Source organism: Taurulus bubalis, assembly GCF_910589615.1.
Source record: "Taurulus bubalis genome assembly, chromosome: 21".
Taxonomy (NCBI): domain Eukaryota; kingdom Metazoa; phylum Chordata; class Actinopteri; order Perciformes; family Cottidae; genus Taurulus; species Taurulus bubalis.
The window spans coordinates 10,480,883-10,502,899 of NC_136609.1; the positions used below are offsets into that span (position 1 = coordinate 10,480,883).

Sequence of the window (22,017 nt, forward strand, 5' to 3'; positions counted from 1 at the left end):
AAAACGTATATAACAATATATATAATGGACTACTAAATGAATTGAAGAGAAATATTTTGCATGTGGTCAGGGCTCAAAACAAGCTGGAGATAACTGCCTGTTTCCGAACTAGCAGCATTCAGAGTGGAAGAGATGGGAAAAGCATAATCCAAATGTAATTATTATGGTAATAATAAGCACATAATAAGATTAATAGTGACCTTTTTTCTTGTGAATCACTCTATATCATTGCCTGACTATTTATGTTTTGCAATATGCAATATATCAGGGTGTTTATTTGATTTGATAAAAGGTGATTAAAGGTCAGAGGCATGGTCACAGCAAAACGTGTCTGACCTGTACCATCGTGCCTTCTTTCATGTTGGGAACGTTTTTATTCCTACAATCAATTACCGGTGTGTAATTACCGTGTTATTAAAGTATATTGTTGATAATAATAATTCCTCATATGTCTAAAGTAGTTACCACGTTACTCTTTAAGACACTAATTGCAGGTTCCCCGCCCCCCACGCCCCTCCGGTTTCTAAAATAGTTCCGTCCATCACTCAGGCGCATCTGTCTTTGAGTGGCTCGCGCGGCGGCAGTGTGCGTGACCAGCCTCCGAGCGCGCGCCGGCAGGAACACACCGCAACACGTGCTCTGCAGTGTGGCGTGAAGCTGGAGCACGCAGCCCGGAACCCGACACCCCTCCGCTGGACCGGACCGGAGCAGCCAGCCCTCTGGACCGATGTCCTGGCCGAAATGTCCCGACACATCTACATACGGAACAAGATAGGCGAGGGCATCCAGGCGCCCATCTTCCAGGTGAGCAGCTGCTTGTAAAGACCCTTTTCACTGACAAATGGTATTCACTGCATTGGTATTACTTTTGCTCTTACATTGTAATTGTAAAGCAGAAGGCATTGGAATGATCAAATATGTATTATATGTACATTATATATCACATACAAAGTTGCATTAATAAGTTGTCCATACTGTGACGACTATGTGTTACCTTCAGTGATAAATATGTTGATTTATATCACGTTTTAATGTACAGTTGTTATAAATGTTTGAGTATTAGCGACACAGAGATTGTCTCCAGAGAACAAGACGCTTGGTTTGACCTTTTTAACATTTATAATGTACATTTCCCCACAAAGGATTATCTTATTTTATAAGGTTTTGTTTTAATGATGGAGTAATATGATTATGAGAGAGTCTTATTATTCAAATGTTCGATTTAGTCTATATTTGTCCTTTAGTTGAAACATATTTCTTGAAATCCAATATATGATTCCAGTTAAAATGAATACCATGTTGTACTATTAACCCTTTTGATCACATCTCCATCTAGCTGGAATAGTTTTTACTTAAAAAACAGCACCACATCAGTTGACATTTTATTGAATTATAATGCTCTTTGTACCACATTAAAACCAAATATGCCAGAATATTTAAAAATGTTTTCTTTAAAGATTTAAATGTTGTTTCAGGTGAATAATGTGTAAAGAAGGTTCTGTATGTATTTTCCCGAGTTAGATAACTGATACGTGGTTTCTCCTCAGCTTGATTGATCATAGAGGCTACAGGATGATATTAATAGCAGGGTATTCATAGACACAGCCAACTTTATCCTTCATATCTCTTCCTGGCTTTTTGCTGTTGGCTGGAACTGAGAGAGGCAGAAGAGAGATGGTGGCCTAGATTAATGGCCCGTTTTTTTGATAAATTCAGGAAAGTAGGTTTACTTTTTAACAGTGACATTGTCATTAACTCTGGAGACTTGAACATAAATGGGGCAAATCACTGGCAGATAATTAATTTCGCTCCCTGGAGATTAACTCTGCTGGTTATATTTGGACTTTTGGAAGAGGAAAAAGAGAACGAGAGAGAAAGAGAAAGTCAGGAGGTAGGTAGGCAAAGAACACATATAATGCAAAAGCATCTATAAGCCACATTTGGTGTGTTTTCTGTGTGCTGTGGCATATTACACATACTATTAGACACAGATGCATCAGATGGAGAGACATGTCGATAAAAAGGGTTTCCGCTGGTTTTACATCTTCTTTTATTCTCCATTCAGGTGAATCGAGGGACTTATTCCAGGAGGAGCCGCCTCAAGAGGTCGGATGGCAGCACCACCTCCACCAGTTTCATCCTCAGACAGGTACTGAAAGGCAAAAACCAGCCGGGGCTGTAGCCTCAGTCACGTATAGTTCACCTGGCTGTGCACGTGGTTTCAGGTTAAAGGCGCCCTGTGGAGCTGGTTTGGGTCAGAGCGGCACAACCACGGGGCGACTGCAGGGGGCGCTAATCTGCTTCCAGTAGAAGGTGTAAAGTAAAAAGAGCCGTGAGGTTTGTCCCCTGAGAGGTGGGCCTCACTCTACAACAATGGAGAAAAACACCTTCCATATTTTTGTCAATACAAAAGATTTTGCAGCGAAGTCATATGCACATTTATTGCAAATTTATCTCTTTAATTTTTTTTAAAGTGCAATTTAAAACACTGTCCTTATATCAACGCCTCATAGGAAACAGCACGATTCTTTAATTGGAAATTAATTATGAAAGATACCCGAAGTGTCAGCATAGATACGGGTCTGTAAACAAATTAGATTTCAGACTTATTCATGTCATAAATTGCAATATTATTATCCTCACTTTTCTTCCCTTTTTTTGTGCATAAAAAAAGAAGAAGCCCAGCTCATATGCAGATGTTCATTCACGTTACATTGAAGTTTTACCAGCTACTCATGGACACAAGTTGTATTTGGAAAGGTCTATAACAGATGTTTGCCTGATGTTTGTAATTGTGCTTTTACATAATTTTCCACATTGCTGGTAATCATATCTCGTAGCATTATTCAAGCAATCATCCCTTAAATTAACATGCGTTATTTGTTGATCTCCACGAGGAAATCTTTCCCCTCATATTGGAGAAACTGGACATCCCTGATGGAATGAAATATATTACATCAAATTATTTTGGGCCTCCTATTTAATTGCAATTATTCTAGTAATGCATATAGCCATAAAATGCAGCCTTTTCTTAATATTTTATCGCAAACGTAAACAACGTTTTCCTTGTGGGAAGGAGCTACGTAACAAAAAGTTCAAATATTTAAACTTGTAACGGTGAAATGTTGAACACTGGAATGATATCCGGTTTTCTGTCTGCCGCTCCATAAACGATGCATACGATTTAACTTCTCATTCATTTGGATACAAGGAGTGTAAAGATGAAGCAGAATATATATTATACTTGATTAAAGAATGAGTAAACAGGCCCAAGAATCTCACCTATTGTTCGATACCAGCGTTCGAAAGTCGGTAATGTAAGATTGTTTGATACTCAGCACTATGAAGAATTCAGTATTTCTCCACCAGAATAGTTAACTGTATGAATTAAATATGAAATATCCAAATAAGGAAACATTATTAACAGGTGCACAAGGTGCAATGTGGTCTTGGTGTTTCTACAATGCTGGCCAAAGTGGTGCCCTTTACTTACACTTTTTTGAGTTTTCCACTTTAGTATAGCAATGTCTCTTGATTTGATTCTAAAGCGGAGGTAAGCTACCATGTTTAGAATACATGGATCCACTGTATCATTGCATGAGTCCTCCTCCGGTGACAAGAACCAGAACCAGGTTGAATGTGTCGGTCTGTGGAGGAGGAACACGCTGAGTGAGGATGAGCTCTAACAGGGAAATGGAGGATGCTGCTCCCCTCTTTTACTCCCCCATCCCCCTCCCCCGGTCCCCGCTACCTCCCCGCACTAGAAAAAAAAGGAAGAAGGAAAAAAAAAAAATCAAGGAGAGCGCTCATCCAAGCTGAGTGGACAGCCAGCCAGCCAATCAGCTCCTTGCACATTAGCTCTGTCATCAGGCTCGGATATTGAGGAAGGATCCACTGCTCTGCTGCTGCCGCTGCCGCCGCCGCCTCTGCTGCTCGTTGTGTATATGTATATGTGTGTGTCTGGTTAGGTGTGTGTGTGCGTGTGTGTGCGTGTGTGTGTGCGTGTGTGTGGAAGCCAGATGAAATGAAATGCCAGGATTGGGCTACCTCCAGGGAGAGCCTCTCCATCCTATAATGTGAGCCAGCCAGCAGCACTGAGATCAGGGAGAAGCTGCATCCATCAAGCAACGGGCCTCCGGTGGACCAGCGATCCAACGGGAGGGGAGATTTTTTTTTATTTTTTATATTATTCTTCTCCGCTGTGGAGAGAAGGGATTGTCGTCATCCCCCCATCCATCCTTTTTTTTTTCTTCTTCTCTGTGGTGCCCCCTCCTTCCTCCTTCGCCTCCACTCTCATTTTTCCCCCTCATTCTTCTAGAGGCGCTCGTTGGAATATCAAACCTCCATGTATGACAATTTGTACCTGCATGGATTTGAAGACTCGGAGGCGGTGAGTGCTCGGATGTGTGAATCTGCTTTTGCGCTCTCTCGCTGTGTGTTTATTGATGATGAAAGTAGCTCAGCTGTACACACACACACACACACATAAGAGGCCTTTGATGGGTTAGCCAACGGTACAGTGTAGCGTGATCGTGGGCTATGCTTGGCTGGAAGGGGGTTGGGTGGGTGGGTGTTGGTGGTGTGTTTGAAGAGGGGGTGCACATTAGGCAGATGGCTTCTGACGTGTGACATTCACACAGTTCTGAATGCATGTCTCCATATCTGTATGTGCGTGTGCTTTATGGGCTGTATATATGCCAGCCTATACGCCCGTAAGACCACCGGAGCCATTTAGCGTTCATCTCACTCTGCCTCTCGGAGACGGACCAAGCAGCGATTCAAAGAGGAAGATGGAAAGATGTTAATCACCTACTTCTCCCCTGAGGCCCGTTACACGGTCACATCAGAAATGATAAATTCTCATTTGTCACATTTCTGCATTTATCACTTAAAAAGAAAAATATCTAGAACGCAGCCGAGTATTTCTTGCGACTGCGGGATGTATAGGTTCTGCCGAGGCTCGGAGGAACATGCATCGTGATGTCATTAAGTGGATTCTGATGTCGATGAGTCACATGCTGAAGCTACTCCATTGGATAGTAGCTCGGATGCCACAGTGCGACCTCCGAGCTTCCGCACAGACGCACAAACTGATGCTCAGAAGGACTTGCTCCTGTTGAATTGAAGGGTTTCTAATACATTAACTTGGAACATGAATCTGTTGTATTTATGAATTATATTTGGGACTGTACAATGTGTAGTCGTCCAGCAGCATCTCTTACATTTCCTACATTTTTTTAGGATTATGAAAAGACCAAGATGTCCTCACTTTTGGTCCCTATATGGGTTAAACCGTGAACACGTTGGATCCTACAATTCCCATAATGCAACTAAGTATTGTCTCTCAGACCCGCTCTGCCTGCCAAATAGCAACACCTCTCAAAATCTACATTCCCAGTTTGCCATGCAGGCCTTTTGTTAAAATCTCGAGTTTAGATAACAATGACATCATCAGGGCTTATTTTCTTGGACTTCACAAAGCTGCTCCAGAGCCACAAAAAATCTGAATACAACAAGTTTCCACAGAATGTTCCTTTGATGAAAACATCAGCATTTCACTCTTCACCTGTTTAGAGTGATGCATCTTTCTCTCTGTAATGAGTTCATTCTTGGACGTTGTACAAAAGACCCAGTAATCTTAATCTTTTCTAAAATGAAGACACCATTGGTTTGCCACTTTGTGATTGGATGCACACGATGAAGAGGAGGGTGCTGAAGTCAGACCTCGCTGCTGCTAGCTTGTGAAAAAGAAAAGTGCTTCGCTGTGATGACTGGACTGATTGATCTTCTTGAGACTAATGGTCTCCTTTAATTGGATCATCATTAGTGGCCGATTGTTTGGATCAACGCAGCAGAAGGAAGCACTTGGTCCAGTCATGTCCCAGCGAAAAAATACGTTGCATTGCTGGAATTGTGTCTGAGTGGCAGGTTGACTACTGCAAGGCTAACAAGCCAATGCACTGAAGGGATAACGGGAAAAAGACATGAAATACCACCACAGGTATCATTACTTTACAGGTTGTGTCCGGTTATTTCTGTTGATCGATTTATTTTCCCTTTACTTTGTGCTATCTGATTTTTTAAGTTACACTTTGCCATTCATTTAGTTTTAAAAGGCCCTCAAAGTATCTTGAAAGTAGCTAAACTTATTCCAATAAATAATTAACTTTGTAAAAGCAACAGCGACGTTAAGGATAACACGTTCTGCCATTTAGAGCTGTGAATGTTCTGCGTGTCGTTGTACCTGAACATGGCGTACCTGTGTTGACATTCTCCAAAAATAAAGCCCAAATTAAAATATCAGGTCAAATAACAGCCAGTGTGTCTGAATAAAGGCCTGGGAACAAAAGGTTTCACATCTCTCTTCTTCATATACAGTCTGCTTGATAGGAAAATAAAATGAATGTCAGATAGTGAGGGACTAAATAAAATGTTTTCATACAATTTTGAGTCACATCTCATAATTCAGTGCGTAGTTATATTTCCTATCATCCATAAAACTAAACGTCCCGGATCAAAAGATGCAGAAGCCGGTCCGTCTCTTTCCGGGAGCAGCGATCCAAGTCGTCACTACCCAGAATTGTCTGGATGTGTGAGATCGGCTGTGTGTGGCCACGCAAACTGCTGACGGCACAGGAATGGAAATTCCACTTTGTCTGAGATGCTGCTGGCAGTCGGCTCTTCTCTGCATCATCCATTTCACCTGTTCTGCATTCAGAGAGCCGCCCAGAACTTAAGACAGCCGATTGTCCCATAAAGAAGCTTTTTCCCTAAATGGACCTCATTATGCTTTGCAGTTCGACAGTACATCCTCCTTTTATAACCTAAAGCTTGTGTGCTTTTGTCTTTTCACACAGGCAATTAGGGTCGTTGTGTCCACACCTTCTCTGACTTTAAGTCCAGTGTCTCGCTGAATGGACCCGATTAGGAGCAGAGTTTGTACACTTCCAGTAACCCGCTATGTGGTCTCTGTTCGCAGGGCTCAGCTGATTCATACACTAGCAGACCATCAGACTCAGATGTCTCTCTGGAGGAGGAGCGGGAGGTGCAGGCCCAGGTCCAGAGCCAGAGCCCAAGCCAGAGCCAAGGACCGGGACAGAGCCGCCAGGAGAGGGAGCAGCAGGCCACCATTCAACTGGAGAGAGCCAAGGTGGCCGACCCGTGACGCTCTGCCAAGTCATTCTTGGCAGCAGATATCAATGAGAAGTGGCCGATAGAGCTACGTGTGTGTGTTCTTTACCACTCACTGCGTGTTTCCGCCCACCAGACTAAACCAGTGGCCTTTGCTGTGAGGACCAACGTCAGCTACTGTGGCGCACTGGATGAGGATGTTCCAGTTCCAGCCACGGCCATCTCCTTCGACGCCAAGGATTTCCTCCACATAAAAGAGGTACGTGGGTACTTTTTTTCATCAAATATGACGACGATGTGTCAATGTGTTTTATTTTCATTGAATAGATTTGATTTTAAAGATTTTCTTCCTCCTCCTTCTGTGTTGCGGCGTTCAGAAGTTCAACAACGACTGGTGGATCGGTCGGTTAGTGAAAGAGGGCTGTGAGATCGGCTTCATCCCCAGCCCTCTGAAGCTCGAGAACATCCGGCTCCAGCAGGAGCAAAAGAGAGGACGCGTCCAAGGGTAAGTAACAGAGGAACATCTCCCTGTTTGTCCCGTAGACTAGCAGCATGCGGTCCCACAGCAGTTAACGTGAACACCACACATTTGTATTGGAGGTAATTGCTGTGGATTCTTTTATTTCTTTATAATTGGTACAACAAACTGTTCAAAGCAAGGGACTGACCTTGACCCGCTGACTGACCTTGACCCTCTATGACCCTCCATTCATTTCTCTGCCTTGGTTTCCATCTCAATGCTGAAGCTTTATGCTCAAACAGCCTCTGATCATCGCTGCAGCTTTTTCACCGTCACTTCATTTATGATTACGAGTCTCCATCATCGTGCGACTCCAGAAAATAGTCAAACATGCCACCGATTGGTCGGTTTTGTACTTAGCGACCATTAAAGTGGAGTTTACGTTCGACAGTTGAAGTTATACTTATGATTACTGATTTTTGTGAGACCGTTTTCAGTTAAACAAACAAACAAACTGTAACCCTTTAGAATTACATTTACACAAATTTTTGCCCAACACCCAAATTGTATTGATTTCTGATTTGTATACATTTTGATGCAGATGAAACACTATGGAGGCTCCATGCTGTTGAATAGAGCCTCCATAGTGTTTGAGCACAACATAACATCCCATAAGGAGCAGAGTCGGCCCAGTAGCTGTCTGTAATTCTACTTCTGCTCCTGACCGTTTACTCCGTGACTTCTACTCATGCTCTGCACGCGTAACCGTCTCAACAGCTGTAATTAGCCTCAGAGTTCACGTGTCTGGAAGGTTCTGTCCTCCAGAGTTTGGACAGTAACTCTCGTGCGCTCCCTCCAGCCATGTTGTTGAGTTTAACACTGATCTCAAAAGACCGGAGGAGAGGCATTTGAGCCCCGCTCAGCGGCCCTGTGAGGTGTGCTGCCTTCCACAGATGTTGGAAAGTCTGAAATTAAAAAAATAGATAAATGGAAAAGCCCCTTAGGTTCAAATAAAGCGGTAAATACAAAAAGCAGAGGGGAAAATAAACAAGACTGCTTGTTTTTTGTATTATTTGTTGCTCTTCAACATTTATTTATAGACTTATTATCCACACTGTTGCATATAAATGTGTTTTACTCAATTCTGCATTTTTTTTACTGACCTAATTTGTCACGTTTAAGTTGAAAAGCGCTCAATGAATACATTTTCTTTCAGTGTGAAAGGATCCTGTTGAATGAATGAACCCACTACTGGTGTGCTTGGTATTGATTGCAAACGTTGCACTCAAAGACTCATGTCTCCTGGACTGACGCTTTAGCTTAAAGCTTCAGGTTGTGGAGGACTAAGCAGGATTGGTGTTTTCCAACCACATGACACAGTAAAACATGGGTTGCAATGTGCAGCTGTAAAAATAAACTTGGCAAACAACGACTGAGTGTTAATGAAGCTGTTGTTCCGTCCTCGCTAATGGCTCCGCTTGAGAACACAGCTGTCTGGGAGCACATTACTCATCACCCAAATGGGAATTTTAACCTCTGGATTGGGTTCAGCTGGGAATTTCAGACCTCCAACTTCTGTATGGGACTCAGCCATACGTACATTTGGCCTTTCCACCGCATGCTGCTCACGTTTTAAAGCCAGGTCTCATAAATACACATGGACCAATCAGGACACTCCTTAATTACAAACCCATATGCTCATATGTTGAAGTCAGTATTACCTTGAATATAATAATAGCAATAACATTGAATTTTGTAGTTGATAGTTTATATTTACTGTGTTTTTCTGTTTGTTTTCTTTGCAGTAAATGCTCCGTTTAAGCCCACATTAATACCATGGTGTGTTTCTGTCTTTCTTTATCCCCTCTTGTCTTTTCCAGTAAGTCTGGAGGGAACTCTTCTTCCAGTGTAGAGGATGAGGTTTCTGCCTCTGTCCGGCCCCTTATATCCTCGGCAGGTGAGGACATCGGACAGGGGGAGAGGGCTGTTAGTCGCCAGCTGCCGGCTTAGAGCCCAGCTTCCTGAACCGTAGAGAGAATACGACTCCAAACCCTTCCCGTGTCTCTGCATAGAGCATAAGTTCACTGCGTAGCGTTGTTGGTACATTTTCCCATGATCCTCCTCTTCCTCCAGTTGAGGACTGCAGGCGTTCTGAGACTGGGGCTAACCACAGTGTGAACCCAACGACACGACTATGAGCTCCCCCTGCACTCGTGTGACTTTGTGAATATGACCTTAGGACAATAGCAATACTCTGTGTATGTGTAGCATGCCGCTTATCCTTGTTAGGTTTCCTTTGTTAAGAATCATGAAAAGTTTCCTTTTTGTGACGCACGTTTGAACGTTTTTGAGATATTATGGCGACGCCCCTCTCGCGGCAGATACTGACGACCGTCTTCTCTCCCCTCCTACAGGAAAGCAGAAACAGAAAGTGGTAAGTTGGTGACGGTAAACCCACTCATTGACCATCATACAATGACAGGACTGTAGCACTGGCAGGAAGTAGACCTCATGTCACATCATAATGCTTCCGCCCTGCTGAAGGATACATGCCGAGTCATCAGCTTCCCTGTGATGCCAAAGAACTGCAGCCAAGTGTTATGACTTATATACTTTCATCAGGTTTTGGGGGAAGCAGGTGTTTTACAATTAGTTTCATGCATTTATCATGATAGATTGGGTTTATGGTGGTTTTCAGACACAAATGTTCTATTTATAATCATTAAAGGAATAGTTTGTTGCCAAGAGAGAGAGGTGAACGCAACTGAACGCAACTTCTTGGCTTAGCTTAGCTTAGCTTAGCATGAAGACTGGGGAAATGGGGAGAAAACATCTTGTCTGGCTCGGTTCAAAGTAAAAAATCCTTCCTGCAAATGAGATATAACGTGTTTAATAGTGAACTTTCCTCCTGGTTGCCAGTCTTTGTGCTAAACTAAGCTAACGGGCTATTGAACGTAGCATCATATTTACTGCACAGACATGAGAGAAAGGACTGAGTGCTGGGCAGAAGGGACATACTGAGATGTGTTGAGACTAAGATGATATTCTAGTTGCTCATTCAGTTGGTCAGTTTTAGATATAGAAATTGAAGTCGAGACATATTAATATTAAGAATAAGAATAAATTGCATCCTAAGTGAAAAAGGCAAACCGGAACATTTTGACTCAATATTTAAGTCAATATATTACGTTTTTTTAATGACTTAAACAGTCAAATGAATACAGATAAAGTAAAATATATAAATGTGACACGTTTAGTTGTATTCAACATCATTTTTTTTGTATTTCAACAATAAATATCCAGTAATTTCACAGTAAGGTCTTCTGTAACTCATAAGTAGGCGTATGAGAACATACATAGTGATATCTAGTGTCACCACTTCAACATGTACGGTGTTGTGGTGCTGCGTGTTATCGTGGTATTGTGGTGATTGGTCAGAATAGCCATCACATCCACCCATGTAGTAAATGATTAAAACAAATTATCGTCTGTCAAATTGTCAAATAAATGTGTTGAAGAAACTAATAATGTATATCAGAAGAAAAAAATTCTGACATTTTGCAGGAACGAATCACATCAATATATTATCAATTTAGTTTGTATTCTATTTTGCACCATTTAACACATCTGACTGCGATCCAAGGTCAGCTGACTCGGCCGTCCATCACAGCTGCTCTGAATACTTTTTTTTTTTTTTGATGAATCTGCTGCTGCTGATGAATCGTGTGTGTGTTGCCAGACGGAGCACGTCCCCCCGTATGATGTGGTTCCCTCCATGAGGCCCGTGGTGCTGGTGGGACCTTCGCTGAAGGGTTATGAGGTGAGCTGCCGACCTGAAAATCTAAAATACCTTTTATTCTTCTGCCGCTGATGAAAGGACCTTTGTTCAAACACTAAATATAGCGATGATTCAGCGAACGACAACCACAAAACAGAGAGTATTAAATGTGATGTTTACCAGCGAGAAAAGGAAAAAGGACCAGATTACTGAACGGAGATGAGTCCTGTACGTCTTTCTCCGAGTCCCCAAAATAGCTCGCTGTCGGCGCAGTTAATTGTGAGTGTGTCAGCGCCCACGTAACATCCAGATTGCAGCCAGACTAACGAGGACACCAAGAGGTTATGCTGGAAATATGCTGTGTGACGGGCAGATTTGGGCTTTTAATTGCGTCCACTACTGTTTATGAATGTGTTGTTTACAAGGAATGCACAAAAGTGATGATGATGATGATGATGATGATGATGATGGATCCTCGTTGGAGGAGGGTTTGATGAACTGATGCAGACGGGTCAGATTTTTTAATTTTGAAGACGTTCACGATGGAGACTTTGGAAGAGGAGCTTCAACTAAATATCAAAACACTACATTTGTGGCCCGTAAAAGCAGAACAATGAGCTGAAAGTCACTGAAATGATCCATAGAGCTACAGACACACATGATTTATTGTTGATAAATACATATTTAAATATTGCTTACTGCTTTCTAGTCATTTTTAAAGAAAGAAAATCACACAAATAAGTACTGCTGAACAGCATCTGTATGTTAATGCTTTTGATTTTACTTTCAATTTGGAATTAATACCCAATAATCCGCTCCTCTGGTGTGAATTTGTGTGAACCTCTGGCATTAACTCAAATTCATCAGTTTTCATTCATTCATTATTTTGATTATCCTGAGTAATTGTGAGGGTTGGAACAGTGAGATACACTGCCAAGTGAATTATATATATATATATATATATATATATATATATATATATATATATATATATATATATATATATATATATATATATATATCTTTTTCAATATTGTTCTGGTCAAGATATGCAGCAAAAAATGAAGCATCAATGAGCGATTAAATCTGATTGAAACATCAAATGTAAATATATAGTCATGAATGGCATTTCTATTAAAGTAATATAACATATTTCATCCCTAAACCAACCCACAGAAATAACAATAACTACTTTTTGTCTATGCAGGTTACAGACATGATGCAGAAAGCACTGTTTGACTTCCTCAAGCACAGATTTGATGGCAGGTAAGACGAATGTGACATTTTAACAAGTTTAAAGAAGCAAAGAGATTAATTTGTCAAACCTGAGTTAAATCCGCTTTGTGGTCCAAGAGGAAATATGTGAAACAACATACAGACTACAATGTATTTATTCAACTTGAAGATGGAAGTTATGGGGAAAAACATTTGAATATATATATGGCCAACCACAAGAAATACTCACGGCTGGTATCCTACCTCCAGCATGCATCACTAGTATTGTGCTTTATTTTGTTCATGGTTTAAAAATGTTTGTTCTCTGGCACCATTTCACAGGATATCTATCACACGGGTCACGGCAGATATATCATTAGCCAAGAGGTCCGTTCTCAACAACCCCAGTAAAAGAGCCATCATTGAAAGGTCCAACACTCGCTCCAGCTTAGGTGAGACACCTGTCCTCCTGTGCTCGGTTCGTTCTGCTTTTTTACCCGATTGGCACATGTACAGTGAAGTCAAAAGAACCTCTCCAGAGCTTAACGTGTTTCTAGTGGGTGAGTTATTTACCTCGTCCACATGGAGCTGTGCAACTGCATGAATGTGCATTGTGTGTTTGTCTCCTCAGCTGAGGTGCAGAGTGAAATTGAGAGGATCTTTGAGTTGGCCCGATCCCTGCAGCTGGTGGTGCTGGACGCCGACACCATCAACCACCCGGCCCAGCTCCTCAAGACCTCCCTGGCTCCCATAATAGTTCACGTGAAAGTCTCCTCGCCAAAGGTACCGAGTGCTGGGAGGACACAGCCAGACACGATCAGATCATGTGATATATAATCTCCACAGCTACTGTCCTACAGAGTCATTCAGTGGAGACAAACAACCAGAACACCTAGACGTGTTAAAGGTAACGGCCTCCATGTTGGGTTGATATTCACCCTCCACTGGTGCAGCAGCCCAGCACACACACAACGCTGCCACCGAAACCAGCATGACATACTGTCACTTCAAAGCCACTGGCAGCGGAGGCTCCAATCTGCACCGAGGCATCTTTGCATGGCAGAGTTGGTCCGCTGCACTTTCCTCCCTGTCCACTGGGGCTGCAGCCAGAGGATACTCTCACGACGCGTCCTCAAAGTTGGATTGAAAGCGTGCACTCGTTTCCACGCGGTCACATCCACTGCACCACACCTCTCCCGGCATGCGGTGGCATGCTCTTCTGCTACGGCGGACCGGGACATCTGACCGGTCTGCAGACAAACAGGAAGCAGCGAAATCGCCTTTAAAACCAGGAGACTGGAGTTTAGAAATATATCTGTATGTTGCATAATGTGGGTCATTTCATTTTGGATTCAAAGTAGTGAAATTTAAATATTTTGAGTTGATAGTGGACTCAATTAAATATCAACCATGTGTTGTTTTTATATGGACCGGTAAAACCAGTCGACAACCAAAAGCACGTTTTTATTTTTATGTGCAAAACTATTTGGCTATTTAAACAAAATGCAATAGCGTAGGGAGTAGATGATTGAATGCATGTCTCATGAATCAATCAGTTCATTTCATTTCAGATATATAGTCCATAAAAGATGAAGACAGACTGGATAAATGATAATAAACATGACTTTCTGCACTCACGATAACATCCTCTGCTGTTTATTAACTGTTCCTCGTTGGTGTGAGAATCGGTTCGTTCTCGCCCCGGTCCTGAGGCGATGGGAGCACTGGGGGACGTGGAACCGGTGCAGTCAGGGCTGCAATTCTGTCGGTTCCGTGTAACTGGAGCATCGTGTCCTTTCCCGTCCCGCCATGCAGGTCCTGCAGAGGCTAGTCAAGTCCAGAGGGAAGTCCCAGAGCAAACACCTGAACGTCCAGCTGGTGGCCGCTGACAAACTGGCCCAGTGTCCTCCAGTAAGTGGATTCTTATGTACTGACTTATGTACTCCTACTTCTTCTGTCTTTTATGTTTGAAAATAAATAAATATGGCCTCTGACCATCTGCTGCTCACAGGAAATGTTCGACATCATCCTGGACGAGAACCAGCTGGAGGACGCCTGCGAGCATCTCGCTGAATACCTCGAGGCCTACTGGAAGGCGACCCATACCTCGATGGCCACGCCCCTGAACCCCCTGCTGGGGCGCAACCTGGGCCCCACCACCCTCACCCCCGTATACCCCACCAGCATCTCTGGACTGCAGGTACACGTTAGCTATGGGACTGTGTTGGTCACTGTTTTCGTTGGTTGTGTATCTGTGTGAGGAGATGATGAAGGTAAGAGAGAAACCCAGGACAACAGGAGCTCTTCTTCTTTAAAAAAAAAAAAGGTAACCCTGTGTCGTCTGTGTGTGTCCACGTGATTATAGCAGAGCCAAAGAATGCGACAGAGCAACCACACGGGAGACCACTCTACCCCCAACGAGCGGCGTAACCTGATGACGTCAGACGAAAACTACCACAACGAGCGGGCGCACAAGGGACGCAACCGCATGTCCTCAGGCTCGCAGCACAGCCGGGAGCAGCAGGACCCCTACCAGGACTACCAGGACCCCTATCAGGATGCATACAAGCCACATCGCAACCGCAGCTCACCGGGCAGCTACAGCCATGACTCCCGGCACCGGCTCTGAGCCCACTTCTGTCACCGTCGGGGCCCAAAGCGGCCCAGATTCCAAAATAAACGCTGCACCAGAGCCAAGGCGGTCCCAAATTGTATTTTTTATTTTTTTTTGTGTGTTTTCGGTTCGCGTTCATTTTGTTTTGTCGACCTTGGCTATTTTTCCTCTTTAGAAGTCCAACAAAATCACGTTCAGGTGTTTGTTTTTTAAATCAAGCTGCCGGTGGCGACCTCCGTCAACCCGCAGTGGTCCAGCGGTCCGGGGCGGCCGGCGCTAACGAATGCTGTAGAATGAATTCCTTCCCCTCGTGTCACTGGGACCTTTTTTTTGGGATTGTACTAACACGAAGCTCAGCAGACGCGCGGCGCAGATCGAGCTCGCTGCCAGCTCGTTGCGGATAGCGGTCAGATGGTGACGCTGCACGGGCCTCAAAGCGCCCCGGGACCCCGCACCAGCTCGGTGGGGGGTCCGCTGCACACAGACTGCTGACGGCCGCGGACCCGTCCCCCGGGCCGTGTACAAACCCTCTCTCCATTTAGCTTCCTGCATGCTGTTAGATGATCAATCCGCATCCACTTCATTGATATTTTGTACCTAGCGTTCTGGATCCTCTTATAATGTGGTGTAGATACAGAGGTCCAATTTTCTAAATCACGTGCTTGTGTGGAACGGCGTCGCTGGTGGCGGGATGATATCTGACTGCTGGTTTTTGAAAACTGGTGCTTCACATTCCCAAACTATTTTGCTATTCGGAAAGTCACTTTTGAGCAAGGCCAGCTTTTCTGTAGCATAGCTTTAGGATTTCGTTTGGGTGAAGGCCCTCAGGCCCGTTCTGACACTGCGTCTGTTGTTTAGCGGCCAGCACTCAGAGAGGTGGCAGTAGCTGTGGCAGTCTGATAAGAGCGAAAGACAATAGCAAAATACGACTTGAGATGCCGTGTGATGTTGTCGAGATGTGGACCTGCGTGCACACCCACGCTGTGAGAAGCTTTGGGACGTTTGGGACGTTCTCCCTGGTATTTCTGGCCCCGCCAGCGTGAAGAATAAGACCGGGAACAGTTTTTTTTGACCGAAAAAGAGCATCTGCTGCTGAAACCGAAGGTCGTTTATTCATTTATTAGCATTGAAATGGAAGCGGTGTAGCGTTAGAACAAAGGTACAGATGGTGGTGAAGTCATGCGATTGGTTCATAGCCATTGAAGTTCCTCCCTGTGGTTTTAGGGGATTGAAGCATTAAACATGTGACATGGCAGGATCGGTTGCATCATGTTCATTCTCTGTGTAGCTGGCATGTTGTCCTGACTGCAGAGCATGTTCCCTCCAAACGTTGAATAGAACCCTACTGTAAGCAAGTTGATGTTTGTAGAAGTAAAGGGCACATCTCTCCAAAAAAATAATACAAAAAAAGACAAGAAAAAGATGGCCCAAAATGCAGAAAAATGGTTTCTCTGGATGCGGTTTGTAACTCAATACACTGAAAACTTGAAGTTTTGGTTTCTATCATTCTGAAAATGACACCGTTTCAGTGGATTGCATGACTCAAAAGTCAATTCTGGATTATGTGAGAAGGTAAAGTGAAGAAATGTCAAACAGCCCTCTCAAAAATGTTCCTTCAGGATAACACGAGTTTCCCTCACTGTACTTTGAATGAAAGCTTCTAGTTTTTAAGACTTGTTGTCATCCTCATAATACACTGTACATATCTTATTACTTTAAGATATCAAATTATCTCGCGATAAAGAATGAATGATTTTATCTCCAGAGAAGCAGTTCCAGCCTTAAAAGGGGCTTTAAATGGATAATTAAATGGAAAAAGAGCACTTGCTTATTTTGTCATGTGCTCACAGGACAAAGGTCTTCCGTAGTCGGTCCTCACCTTTTTGAGAGTACGTCACCTTTTGTTATCTTGAAAGAATTAGATAGTTGTTTTTCTTAGCGGGACACAAATATAGTAATCACCAAAAAAGAAGTTATCTGAAGAGTTTGTCATGTGGAGACAAATCAATTTTTCTTTTGGATGCTCATGGTTTGTGAGTTCCTCCTGGAGTGAAGCGTGTGATCAGGTTCCTCCGTTCTTCCGGCAGTGTGTCTTTGTGTGACGGGACTATGTGATGTACAAAATATGAACAATCATCATCATCAGTCCAGAAGGCTGCGTCTGTTTTTACTGGATGATCCTTTCTAATGCCACAAAAATAACGACGATAAATAAATAAATGATAAAAAAAAAAAAAATTGATTTTGATTTCATTTGACAAGTTAGTTAATCGATCAATGTTTGGTTCCTTCCTTCATATCCTGAACCGTGAAAGACGCACCAAAAGCACACTGCCAGGGAAATGTAGTTTAAGGAAAATAAATTGCGATTATTCCCTTAAATATGAGGAGATGCTCAGATTTAACTAACTATGGCTTCAGCATTCTAATCTTCTGAAAGTACACATTAAATTGTGTCCTATATATTTGATTTTCCAGCCTCGTTTCCAAGGTCTAATTAGAGCAGCTTTCACAGGAGAGCATGGCAGCGCTGCACAGTCCTCTGACCAACATTAGATACTGCGCACATGTTTTCCCCCTGATGCAAAGCAGCTCTTAAGTTATGCTCTAAATGTAAAATAAGGTGTGACGGTATTTCTCTGATGGATCACTTTGTTTAGATCTGGGTGAAAGGAGGAAAACTCGTGTAGCACAAAGGCAAAGGTGTTTCAGGACACAGATCATTATGCATATAAACATGAGGATCAGTTGGTTTCTTTGGACTGAAGCGGCGTGTAATGTGACCGTTTACAAGCAGGCGTACCCGTCTCTCTCTGCCCTCATAGCATGAATCCACTGGTTGGTTGAACAGGGAGACATTTTCCATTCAAACTCTCACCAACCGACGTTGAGCTGGGCCGCTTGAGACAATCAGAAGGGATTTACAGACCAGAATCCCAGCATCCCTTTCTTAGTGAAGGCCCTCAAATGGTTTGAGTCATGGAACGAGATCAGAACAAAAATATTATAACGCCACGCTCACTCTTAGAAAATCAGTCCTGGCTTTCTTTTACTTTTGTTTCACCTTTATAGCCAAACTTTTGTCTCCAAATGAAACTCATCAGCCTACTAATTATTTGATTTTTTCACGGATTAAATCTCAAGGTGATCACAAAAATACAGATTTTATTTGGTAAAGTGTAGAACAAAAGAGAAGAAAAAAAGAAAAAAAACAATAAGCAAAAGATCAAATATTTATTCCATAGAAAAGTAATAGATGAATATTTGCTGGCGATTATTTTTATAACAAATACATGTACATAATGTCTTTGAGGGATGCTATTTGCTGTATACGTGTGCTGAAATGAGATGACGACGACCCGCGTGGGACACTTGGAACAGCAGCAAGGTCCAGTATACAAAGTTTCAGTGATGTGCAATACAAAACGGCATGCTGTTTTAAAATGAGGAACTTCATGTACTGTACTATGCAACCGCAAACTGTGTACATCGCTTCATGCTGTGGCTTCTCCACCCACCCTTCTCCAAGCAGCTTCATCTGGACTTTCAAGGGACTTTTGTGTTTTATGTTTTTTTTTTTTTTTTTTTCTGTGGAAGATGAAAACCTAAGCGGCTAATGCGGTATTGCATGCATAATATACCATTCTAATTTATAAAAAGGAATTAAAGAAAAATACATGAAATTGGAGTTGATTGTGTTTAAGGCAAAGCTACAAGTGACTTAAAACATTTCTTTTTCCAAATAAAAGAGTCGTTCTAAAGTTGTCTACAGTACTAATGTTGTTTTGTTGATGTTTTTGTACTCTTGAGTCTCAAAAACATTCTCATGTAAATGGTCAGAAATGTTGGGGTCACCACTATGAATCTCCCTCTAAACTCCAAACCTGTGTGAAGCCTGACCTCTAGTGGTCAGAAGCAGGTACTCCTACCTGCTGCCCTCCTCCCTGGGCTGCATCCGTCTACATTGGTTTACATTTAGGCAAATTCACGCCATTAAAGGTATGCCGAATTAACTATTAGCAGCTTATGTTTGCAATGTGCCCTTATTTGTATACAAAACTATCGCTGAATTCAAATAATACTGAAGGAAACTTAAAATTATGACTATCCTGGGGCAAGTTCCGGAGTTACAACAAGCGTCTTTTTTTAATCAACATGTTCATTTGCTATAAATTCCCTCTGTCGACCAGCAAACCCACTGAGACCCCGGCATCGAGGTTACGGTGAGTAATAATGATGACGGAACCCTGCTGCGCCAATGACGTCACGACTACCGGCACGCCTCCCGTGCGTCATCCCACAAAACACTTGGTCGCGGTATGACGGACACAGCTGACACTTTGGCTATTTGGGGCGAATAAACAAAGTCAAATTAATCTGATTATAGAGGTGGAAATTATGGATTATTGTGGAAAGGAACATAGCGTTATTTATTGATTTTGCCCTCTTATTGTCGGAGGTAATCAACGGCCCCTGTGCGTGAGATGTTGGTGAAGTTGGACATATTTATATTTACTTATGTCTGATCAAATCCCTCCTGTGGGTTTTACTAAGACACATATTTTGGAAAAATGTGCATCTGCATAATTGTGGTGATTCTTTTTAATGGCGTAGTGACTTTTAAAGGTCGCACCCAAGTGGAATAAATACAATATGTTAACAAACTGGTGCTTCTGTCAAACCCCACAGCTCAAGATGATAGGTGGCAGGTTGTGGGTTCAATCCTTATACAATGCAGACTATGTTGAGGTCTAACACCCAGAATGATGAAGTCAACTATGCAATAAAAAGCCACATGAGTCAGACCAGATGGCTCAGGGTGATAGGTGACTACATCAGCACCCCAAGGAATTCTGGGAAATGAAGTGAGAACAGCATTGTAGTGTGTGGAACAAACCATTTAATATTACAAAAGTTTGACACAAAGTTGATTCACAATCCTCAATGAATATTACAGAATAAATACCTGGCTGCATTCTTAAAAATAAAGCAGACCCATCTACTGTCCGCTATTCCGGTGTATAAAAGTTAAGCTTATTTAAAATGTTGCGCTCGATAGATAGCAGTATAAACACGGCAGACGACGAGGCCCAGAAAGGAGTGGGTGTTTGTGAAATGAAAAATGGATGCCGAGCCCGTGGTTCGTTTAGTTCATCCTTGTTCAAAAACGACCAATAAGTTCCTCCCCAGAGTCTCGCTTAAGGGAGACGGCATGGTTCCTGCTGCCATTTAATTTCATACAAATAAAAACCTAAATGATAACAGAACTACAAAGAAGCACAGGAACATCCTCTTGTAGTCAACCAGACATCTTGCTCATATGTGGAGCAGGTGGCTCCTCCTCCGGTCAGCAGCATGTTTCCCTGGAGAAGAAAGAGTGAGATGGATCAAAATAAATACGAATGATTCATTTCATATTGATTATTGTGTGTCTGGGTCCAGTGCAGCACCTCTGTACAGCAGCTCCTCCGCTCCGCTCAGTCGTCCTTCTTGTTGTCTATGAGATCCTGTGTCAGCTGCGCGAGCCTCTTCTTCTCATCCTCCTTTTTCTTCAGCTCCCTGTCCACTTTCCTACTCTGGTAGATCTTCACTCCGGCGAACGCAAAACACAACAGCATCGTCTTCAGAGCCAGGATGTACAGGAGGAGGGGGACGTTGTCGAGAACCTGAGGAGAGGAGTTGATTTTTTATGAGACAACTCAATAAGAAATGGCAAAAGGAGGAGAAAGAAAGCTGTAGACCATTCAGGGATCCTGGAGATCTCCCTCCTCCCTCCCTGCCTCTAATCCACCAGAGGCACTCAGCTGTCAAACCGAGAGGTCAAAGGTCACGTAGTTCCATAGAGAGGAGGCGGTGTGAGAAAGAGAGAAGCAGCTGCAAACCATGTGCATCTTGGGCTCGTAGTTGTGACATGTCATGCACACAGCTTTCTCTGCCAAACATTTATTCCCCCAAAAATGACACATTTTGGACACCGCATGATACGTTTAAAGACATGATGCTAATCATTACAGTGCACTCTTTAATTTGTCATATATGCAATCAATAAAGGGGCATATTTTTAACTTCTTAAACTGCGTACTTACGTTATTATCCACTTATTACCAAGCAGATCGTCGCTAAACACACGCCACCTCACACAACATACACTCACGCGCACTGTTGTACAGTAACGTCTATTTAATGTGTAGCTAGCTGACGTAAAACGTGAAGTTTGTTGTTAGCATTGCGCGTCACGGTTGAGACAACCTTGCTTTGTCAGAGAAGAACCAACTGCGCAACAGCTATTACGCGAATAACAAAACAGACGTTAGATATCTTATAAAATAACACAGTTGAGTTTATTTACCTTCCAGTTGACCATTTTTGAGTCAGGGGGTGTTGAAGTTTCTCGTTTACCGGGACAGCCGCAGAGGTATTAATGCTCCTCTGAAGAAGGCGGGTTTGCCGTGACGGGCCAATCAGAATGCAGTATGCGGTGGACGGAGACTGTGCTGCGTTCAATGGAACGTGTTGATTTAGATGCTAGAAGTGTTTGATCGATCATTGTGGCGTTAATGTTAATGCACTTGGCGGTGATAAAAATGAGCTCATGTATGAAATATGTCGTAAACTGTATTTTTATAAGTGTAGTTATTAATTGTAATGTTTCTTTCTAATTGTGCTGTGTATTAGGATTACTCTCATTTGCACTTGAATGCATCACAACCGTTGACAGGCCGGTGTATACTGACGAGAACCTGCTTGAAGGTTCTAGCACTGGGATAAAACTATTAAATTAAATGCTTTTGACATTGTTTTCACCAAATCACCCCAAAA

General features: G+C 42.8%; 1 protein-coding gene across 2 annotated transcripts; it reads left to right on the forward strand.

The window, feature by feature from the left end:
• Positions 1-741: 741 nt before the first annotated feature.
• LOC306752762 (voltage-dependent L-type calcium channel subunit beta-4-like) lies at positions 742-15,213 on the forward strand (the record flags this gene model as incomplete). Of its 2 annotated transcripts, XM_079236565.1 has the most annotated exons (14): positions 742-804; positions 2,066-2,149; positions 6,980-7,150; positions 7,268-7,390; positions 7,509-7,636; positions 9,472-9,548; positions 10,006-10,025; positions 11,331-11,411; positions 12,577-12,635; positions 12,927-13,036; positions 13,216-13,367; positions 14,400-14,495; positions 14,596-14,784; positions 14,953-15,213. In XM_079236565.1, the coding sequence occupies 14 exons, from the start codon at positions 742-744 to the stop codon at positions 15,211-15,213; spliced, it is 1,614 nt and encodes a 537-aa protein (XP_079092691.1). The 2 variants fall into 2 exon arrangements, with proteins under 2 accessions (XP_079092691.1, XP_079092692.1); XM_079236566.1 differs by lacking the exons at positions 742-804; positions 2,066-2,149 and adding an exon at positions 4,346-4,390.
• Between the last annotated feature and the right edge of the window lie 6,804 nt (positions 15,214-22,017).